General features: G+C 39.8%; 2 protein-coding genes across 2 annotated transcripts; both read right to left on the reverse strand.

Moving 5' to 3' along the window:
- Positions 1–722: 722 nt before the first annotated feature.
- On the reverse strand, positions 723–1,187 carry LOC135247105 (histone H3). Its single transcript, XM_064320362.1, has one exon. It carries the CDS (start codon positions 1,173–1,175, stop codon positions 765–767), a length of 411 nt encoding a protein of 136 aa, XP_064176432.1. The 5' UTR covers positions 1,176–1,187; the 3' UTR covers positions 723–764.
- Positions 1,188–5,737: 4,550 nt separating this feature from the next.
- On the reverse strand, positions 5,738–6,214 carry LOC135247106 (histone H2A). Its single transcript, XM_064320363.1, has one exon. The coding sequence runs from the start codon at positions 6,173–6,175 to the stop codon at positions 5,789–5,791; it is 387 nt and encodes a 128-aa protein (XP_064176433.1). The 5' UTR covers positions 6,176–6,214; the 3' UTR covers positions 5,738–5,788.
- Between the last annotated feature and the right edge of the window lie 3,056 nt (positions 6,215–9,270).

The following is a 9,270-nucleotide window of genomic DNA, read 5'->3' on the forward strand; positions in this document are numbered from 1 at the left end:
CCAAGCAAATTAACTAGACAGCTAAAGACAGTGGTGCAGCTTTAATTAGCTAGCTTTGTATGAGCTTGAACATTTACCTCTGAGTAAGATTTATTTCATGGTGTCAAACCGGTTGATATTTTTATTGGTTTGCTTTCTGATTCTGGACTTCAGAACGATGAGATAGCAATCTAAAGGCTAAAAAGCATTTTGCTACACGAAGTTAAAGCACGCGACAGAACAAAAACAGCAATGCTGGAGACAGTATCTGAAGTTGCAGTACAACAGGTTCGCAAGTGTACGGGTCTAAATTGGCAGCAGTTAGTTTGTTTCACCAATGAACTCGATTTAAGTTGATTGATGTACCAGTGCAGCAGTCAGGGTCGACTCATTTGTTGAAGTGGAACAGAAAATGTTGCAGAACTTGATTCACTTGGCTGCTCACTGAAATGAGGGGGAGGAGGGGGGAGGGGGAAGGGAAATCAGCAGGACCTATTTCATACTAGGGATTTGCTTTTTCGAAATGTAACGTGCCTGAATGTAATGCACAAATTATTGCACATTATAGAAAATAAAATGATACAAAACTTACCGCATTGAAATATTCACAAATTTAGGAGTCTATGGGGTTCCATGAATGAACAGTAAGCATTAAATATCACAAGGCATCTGTAAACTTAGAAATCACATGCGCGCACACAGAACACGGAGAAATTTGCTGCTCTGACAAGCAATGAAGTGGCTCTTAAAAGAGCCTTTGTTTGAATTATGGGCATGCAAACCATTTAAGCGCGCTCTCCACGGATGCGTCGAGCCAGCTGGATATCCTTCGGCATGATGGTCACTCTCTTGGCATGAATGGCACACAAATTGGTGTCCTCGAACAGACCAACCAGATAAGCCTCGCTAGCCTCCTGTAAAGCCATTACAGCTGAGCTTTGGAAGCGCAGATCGGTCTTGAAATCCTGAGCAATCTCCCTCACAAGGCGCTGAAAAGGCAACTTGCGGATCAACAGCTCAGTAGACTTCTGATAGCGGCGGATTTCTCGCAGAGCTACAGTGCCAGGCCTGTAACGGTGAGGCTTCTTCACTCCGCCAGTCGCAGGCGCGCTCTTCCGCGCTGCTTTAGTGGCGAGCTGCTTCCTGGGGGCTTTGCCACCGGTAGACTTACGCGCGGTCTGCTTGGTTCGAGCCATTCCGTCTTATTCAAATACTTCTTTACTAAATACACGAACTTACGGTGCCACTATGCGTATATAAAGCATGCCAGAGAGAAGCTTATTGGATAGGCTATTACGAATTCTCATTGGTCCTGATCCTGCCTTCGTTCCCTGATTTTATTGGATCACGTCTTCTGCTTCCACTACCGCCAAAAATTTAAACTTTTCTCTTACCGCTTTGAATTTTAGTCCACCACACCCCTCGTACTGCAACATTGCTAAAGCGAGACTAACATTTTTTTATTTAATGAAAAAACTTTCACCTTTTAAAATTTGTCACGTCACATAGTGGATTAATCATACACGTTTATTCTATACAAGGCTTTATATGTACAACAGAAAAACGATGTTCACTGAAAGCAAAGTTATGAATTAATTATCTAGCAAAGGGTTAAGTTTAGCATCCACACTTTCATAAATAAGGAGCCAGCTGAATTAGTTCACTTGAGCAGCACCTCTCCTCGTTTTATATTGTAAAATAACTTGTAACCCACTCTGCATAATTGTGGATAATAAAGTTATTTCAGACAATGTGTGGGACACAAAATTGGGATGGCAGGTATGCCATCCCGCCAAGTTACGCCTTGGCGGGGGCATGCCCCATACCTATACAGCACCGAGAGTTTGGCACTTTTCAGGGTTCCCCACAGAAATAACCACAACAGCCACAGACACTCAGCCCTTAAAAACATTCAATTCTGTACATTCTGACCCCATTTCAACAAACAGAATTCATAAACAACTTCACATGTCCACACAATAAAGCTCCAAACAAAGGGGATTTTGCGTTTTCTCCTTCTTCTTCTTCTTCTCTTTCTTCTTCTTCTTCTTCTTCTTCTTCTTCTTCTTCTTCTCATTCTTATTTTTCCTGCCGCCTATCCCACTAACAACATGTCTCCCCATTGGACATTTCACTGACACCAGCCAAATATTCACCTACACGACCCAATCAAAAACGCGCATACACACGCAAAATACCCATACCTTTTTACTCTGAAACATTTCCAGTTTAAACAGTTAGTCTGCCTGTGGCCTAGTGGGCAAGGTTACAGTCTTGAGAACACGGAGTTGTGGGTTCAAGCCCAGCTAGGAACGTGTTTCTTTGACCCTCACTAATTATTGTCTACTACTTATCAATTATTGCTTTTGCACCATATCTACCCGCCGTTCACCGTTCAGTTATTAACCGGCTACAATATTGCTAAGCCATATGGATTCAACGGGAGCTCTTCTGTGCTTACTGGCCTGTGTTCTTCTTTAAAACCACCGGCAGGTTTGCTAATGATATGTCACGCATTGCATAGCTATGGCATGGTGCTGCACTAACGAAGTCACAGACTGGTAAACCTCCGGTTGAAGGCTTGAATCCCGACTCGCCCTCAGGCAGATCATTTCCTCTTTTACACTAACGTTTTCTTACGGTTATATTTTCTTTACCAAAACTCACTCACGGCCACCCATATGCATTTCATGACGGCAAATGTATTCCTTTTATTAAAAAGTTACACAAGTTCACCGCTGTGCCATTTCTACTAACTATATTTCTTCACTTGGCTACCGTACAAAACCTTCTTATCAGCAAACGCCACGTTTCTACATTCATGTTAACTCGCCCTGTTCTCTATCTAGCCACATAGGCTACAAACAATTACTACGTATGTGTTTTGCAACTCCGCAATCTGAACAGCTAGTCCACCTGTGGCCTAGTGGGCAAGGTTACAGTCTTGGGAACACAGGGTTGTAGGTTCAAGCCCAGCTAGGAACACGTTTCTTTAACCTGCTTCGACCCTCACTAATAATTGTCTACTACTTATCAATAATTGCTTTTGCACCATATCTACCCGCCGTTCACCGTTCAGTTATTAACCGGCTACAATATTGCTAAGCCATATGCATTATGACTTACCGTCTGTACGTTCAGTTATTAACCGGCTACAATATTGCTAATCCATATGGATTCAACGGGAGCTCTTCTGTGCTTACTGGCCTGTGTTCTTCTTTAAAACCACCGGCAGGTTTGCTAATGATATGTCACGCATTGCATAGCTATGACATGGTGCTGCACTAACGAAGTCACAGACTGGTAAACCTCCGGTTGAAGGATTGAATCCCGACTCGCCCTCAGGCAGATCATTTCCTCTTTTACACTAACGTTTTCTTACGCTTATATTTGCTTTACCAAAACTCACTCACGGCCATCCATATGCATTTCATGACGCAAATGTATTCCTTTTATTAAAAAGTTACACCAGTTCACCGCTGTGCCATTTCTACTAACTATATTTCTTCACTTGGCTACCGTACAAAACCTTCTTATCAGCAAACGCCACGTTTCTACATTCATGTTACCTCGCCCTGTTCTCTATCTAGCCACATAGGCTACAAACAATTACTACGTATGTACGTTCTGCAACTCCGCTTTAAAACATTACATTTAAAATCATGATTCACTCATAAGTATAACTACTAGCACTGAACATGAGAAAAACACATTCGTGCAATAGATTGCACATGTTATTTAACCCTCCACTTAACCAACTAATGTTAAATACAGACTGTTATATACCGTTTGATAAGGAAACTAAGCTCGCTCATGGTCACTTCATTTACTTCGCACTATAGTCTGTGATCATGTCAACCTTCACCTACATGCCCATTCTGCTAAAAACATATTGTTTCAACTACGCAATTTCATCATTTCGCCTAATTTATCTCACACTTGTTATTTTCTCATATGCAAAGCCTGCTGGGACATTTGCGTCTGCTCCTATTCTCCACTATCAACTTTTCCGGTTCTACCTTAACAAAACAGCAAAGAGGATTCCTACCTGCAGATAAGCCTATCAAAATGCCTTATAAACCTTACAAACACTAAAAGTGCATCTTCACGAAATAACAGACAACGGAGCAGGACAGAAGGGTACACAAGTTGCGACCTAGGCAGCTCTAATTCTACGGGCTTGCTGATTCTTTTGTCAATCAAGGCTCGTTGGATGCCTGTCAAATCCGTGAGTAGCCTACATAGCTACACTGGCCATATTTCACCTTTTCTGATGCGTTTACAATTACGCCACCGCACTATTTGTCACAGCCACTGTTTTACATATATAGCAAACCGAAACTGCTAAACGTACACGTTCATCAGACTGTACAAATTCACACAATGATAGCCATAATCCACAACCGTTTCTTACAGGGTCACTTCGCATTTCTCACTCTCGTAATAAAACGCTTTGCAAAAAGAAATGATATCTCATAAAAAAACACGTTTTCAACGTACAAAAATGCCAAGTTACTCAAAAGTATTGATATCAAAATGACGCCAAGTTACGGTACTACAAACAATATAGGCTATCTTGCCTCACCGAAATTTAATAACATGTATTCCAAAGCAATGCTACCCAATATTTCCTCAATTCTTTCAAGTCACTTGGCCCTGTGTTTTGTAATCTTACCATATTACAATGTCATGCAAACGTTGTGTCAGATCAAAGTGTCAAATATTTCGTATTGCCTCATGGAACACATTGAAATTCATGTAGAAAACTGCTGGTCAGTCACTACAGGAAGCATATTTCTCCAGAAAACATATGTTTATACTTGCTTCTGAACTGAATTTGACTAAATGTACAAGTGATTGTATATTTGCAACGTACAATAAATACATGTAAAATACATATTGTACATACATACATAGAGAACTTATTTATCCCCATGGGGACATTCCCTCGCAGCATGTTACATTCACATTTACGAACAGACATTTATACCAAGAAACATACAATCATTCACGCAACAGAAAGGCTGAACACCAAAATACATACATACCAATACAAATTGGACATATAGATGCCTATTCAATCAATCATGACTGTGAGAAAGCCATCCACACATAGGTTTGGCCTGTCCATGTACTGCACGCTTATATACACACAGGGCCAAGTGACTTGAAAGAATTGAGGAAATATTGGGTAGCATTGCTTTGGAATACATGTTATTAAATTTCGGTGAGGCAAGATAGCCTATATTGTTTGTAGTACCGTAACTTGGCGTCATTTTGATATCAATACTTTTGAGTAACTTGGCATTTTTGTACGTTGAAAACGTGTTTTTTTATGAGATGTCATTTACTTAAATGACATCTCGCGAAAATCTAGGAAACATTGTGCTTGGAACTGCAACGAACATATTGTGGCGAGTAGACAAGCATGCTCAAACTATGGCACTGCATGGCACTCAGCGAACTGTCGGGAAGTTTTATTGGCTCAAATGGCAGCGTTGCTGTACTAAAGTCTTTTTAAAAAATCCAAATATGTATAACGTTTAGTTTTACCGCCCTGAATTATTTTGTCCAGTGTCGCTTACAGTAAGCAAGTCATCACCACTATTCACAATTGGAGGCGTGACACACTAGAATGGGTTAACCCGTTAGAATCACACACAATGTTATGTCCAATAAAATTTAATAAAGCACTTCTGACCAACCAGTTTAATTTATTTGGTTCAAAATAGTAGTTTTGCGCCTTATACAGGTGTGGGTGGCTCTTAAAAGAGCCTTTGGGTGAATGATTGAGAGAGTAATGCCGTGTTTACTTGGCTTTCACTGCTTTCTCGGTCTTTTTCGGGAGTAACACAGCTTGGATGTTGGGCAGCACTCCACCCTGAGCGATAGTGACACCTCCGAGGAGCTTGTTCAACTCTTCGTCGTTACGCACCGCCAACTGCAGATGTCTGGGAATGATGCGGGTTTTCTTATTGTCTCTGGCAGCATTACCAGCCAATTCCAGGATCTCAGCAGTCAGATACTCGAGCACTGCAGCAAGATAAACTGGAGCACCGGCACCGACACGCTCTGCATAGTTTCCTTTACGAAGCAATCGGTGAACTCGACCTACCGGAAACTGGAGTCCAGCTCTGGATGAACGGGTTTTAGCTTTCGCTCTCGCTTTTCCACCGGTCTTCCCCCTACCGCTCATTTTTCCACTCCTAAGAAAACTGAAGAATAACTAGAATTGCAGATGCGGGTCTTTCTTATAGCAACAATCTATTCACTCATTGGCTGCAGCGTTGATGGGATTTTGTCCAATCAGATAGGAGGACATTTTTTACATGGCGTCCACTGTGCAGAACAACTGAGTTGAATCAGTCTCAGAGGCGCAGAGCTTAAAAACGGAGAATAGGAACTTGCATCCGTTATGGTGATAACTACGTGAGATGTTAATTGTAATGGGAGTTAAAATACTGTGAATCTACCTTTTTTCTGTCCGTGATTATGGGGATTTAATTTATTGGTATGCTGCTTGTACCACTCTGCGACCCCTAGATGTCGTTTATCATTCTTTGCTTAGATTTATTACTGGGGATAGTTACTGTACTTATCACTGTGTCCTGTTTTTTTTTAAATTTATTTATTTGTTATTATTATTATTATTATTATTATTATACTTTATTTTTAAAAGTTGGGTGGCCCTTTTTCTTTGTAACGAGAGATCACTATTTGTGTCTGTTTATTTATAAAGCCCTCCTTCACAAATTACTATTTTACCTCACTTCATGAGTCATGAAACATTTGCCATGGCAAAGTCCTCTTCCATCACATCCACTTCATAAAATTGTACATTGCACCAGAGGCACAAGTGGCCTAGTTTCTAGACTTTATCTGTTTATCTCTCAGCATGCTCACAGGCCCCTGGAATTAGACACTCTATGAGCTGACTGCCCAGATCTGGACCCAACATTTGATTGGCACAAAGTCTGGTCTAACATTGTAATAGCCTCCAGAAACCCTGATCATCAACAAATACACTATAATTTTACTCATAGAGTGTACCTCACTCCCAGAAAGCTTTGTATAATGAAAGTGACCACTCAACTTGCGACAGGGACTTATTTACACATGTGTTTTGGGAGTGCCCTACGGTGGCTGGATTCTGGCGAATGACTGCAGCCAAGCTCTCTATGCTTTTTGAGAATACAGTACCCTATTCGCCTTTTATATTTTTGTTAAATGATTTATCCAGCTTGTACCTGACACTGTCCCAAAAACGAGCCTTTCTAGCTGGGCTGACAGCAGCAAAAACTGGTGGCTACCCATACTCTTTCTTCTTGATGTAGCATATCTGGAGCTGTTGACAGCCCGTATGCATGGGGCCAAAGAATCAGTAGCTGAACTGTGGAGTTCCATTTCTGAGAAACTCAAAACACTACTGTAATACCCTCATGTCGGGATGGGTGGCCTGGATTTTGGGTGGGTGGGTGGGTGGGTGGGGGACGATGGGAGAGAGGGAAACCCTGGCGGGGAGGGTTTTGTTTTGTTATTATTATTGTTTTGCTTATTATTATTGTTGTGCCTTTCTTTTCTTTACTTTCTTTTCTTTTCCCTTTTTATGATATGAGCTTTTTGATGATGTATTGCTGATGGTGATGATTATATCAAAATCAATAAAAAAAATTTGATTGCAAAAAAGGAACTGAAACTTTTTGTTCTTGGTCATTTTAAGTCTATGATCTCAACCTTAGTTACAATAAGGTGTAATTGTTTTTAATATTTTGTTTTAATAATTGTCCTTGTCAACTTTTATCATTTATTGTATTTATTTTATATGTATTTATAATTATTGTTATTAATGTTATCTTATCATTCTTTTTATATGTTTTTTTTTATATTTTTTATATTTTATATTTTTCTATAATATTCTATCACAGGGCACACACACCATTCACTCACACATTCAAATATAGGAGCAATTTAGACTCATCAATTAACGTAGCCTGTATATCTTTGGACTGTGGGAGAAATATGATATTACATGATATTATATTGCTGAGCTTTCTTGGCCGAGGTGGTGTGGGGGAACAAGGACAGAATACGGTTCTTATTTGGGGCAATCTGGTTCTCTATGTACACGTTACACCAATATCACATTGTTTGTTTTTCCAGCTTATTTATTTATTGATCTTTGGTTAAAAGCACTTATAATAAAGCAAATACATATAAGAACAAATAATTATAAAATGATATAAATTGTGATAAAAATATAAAACAAAAATCACATTAAAAGTTTTTAATACTGTTTGTAATATGAAATCAAATTAGATACATGTCAGAAAAATAACATTTAGGAGATTAAAAACAAATGCCAAAATACGCAGCTTTAAAATGCGTGTGATGTGGATGGCACAGATGGGCCCCCAGACATTTTATTTTTATTTTTTATGGGCTGTTGAGTTTCCACAGGCTCTGATATCTGGAGCATGGTGGATAGTGGGGTTTCTGTCATCCATTGTGCTTCTAACAATTTTTACCAGGGAAAGGTTGTTTGGCAGTATTATAATATTTTTGTCCGGCAATTGTTCGTCTTTCCAATAGTGTTATGAGTCCCACGTCTTCCAACCGAACTATGGTTCATACACCCGAGCTAAGACGACCTGATTGAAACCTGTCAAAAGGCGCACAAGCTAAACCCGCACACTGAGTATCGCCATTTTTAATCATGGGCACAATTCAATTCAATTAAACTTCATTGTCATTGTTCATTGCACTGGTACAAGTACAACGAAAAGTGGGTTTGTGATCTCACAAGTACAGTGCAAATAAGAACGTAAAGAGGTAGTAGTGCCAAAAACAACATATTAACAGTAAACAACATAGGTGTAACTCTCTGAGTCGTGCAAAAGAGCAGGTGGTACAGCAGGCAAAATAAAGTGAAACACTATGGAACAAACGTACTCCAGTAATTGTCAGCAAGCATCGAAACCCGTGTATAGTCTAGCACTCGTCGAACGCCTTGCTACAAGTATGTGTTAAGTGATTTTATTTTAAAGTATAAAGTTGTTATAGCCCGTCATGTTTCGGGCTCATTTAAACCATCGATATGATATTTACGACTGTGCGCATTTAACAGAGAAATAATTAACTAAACTACTGAACAGAGTCGACGTTGGCCCAATAGTATAAGAAGTTTCAACTTCAAGTTTAGTAATTTCAAATGTTTCCCTCGTTTGGAATGGAGTTTGTGGCAACACACTGAAGTGCTCTGCCTGAAACAACTCTGAATCATCGAGAATGATA

Source organism: Anguilla rostrata, unplaced genomic scaffold (assembly GCF_018555375.3).
Source record: "Anguilla rostrata isolate EN2019 unplaced genomic scaffold, ASM1855537v3 scaf1067, whole genome shotgun sequence".
Classification (NCBI taxonomy): domain Eukaryota; kingdom Metazoa; phylum Chordata; class Actinopteri; order Anguilliformes; family Anguillidae; genus Anguilla; species Anguilla rostrata.

Bases quoted from the DNA above. Each gene is read 5' to 3' on its own strand.
- LOC135247105 (XM_064320362.1), bottom strand. From the start codon at position 1,175: ATGGCTCGAACCAAGCAGACCGCGCGTAAGTCTACCGGTGGCAAAGCC.
- LOC135247106 (XM_064320363.1), bottom strand. From the start codon at position 6,175: ATGAGCGGTAGGGGGAAGACCGGTGGAAAAGCGAGAGCGAAAGCTAAA.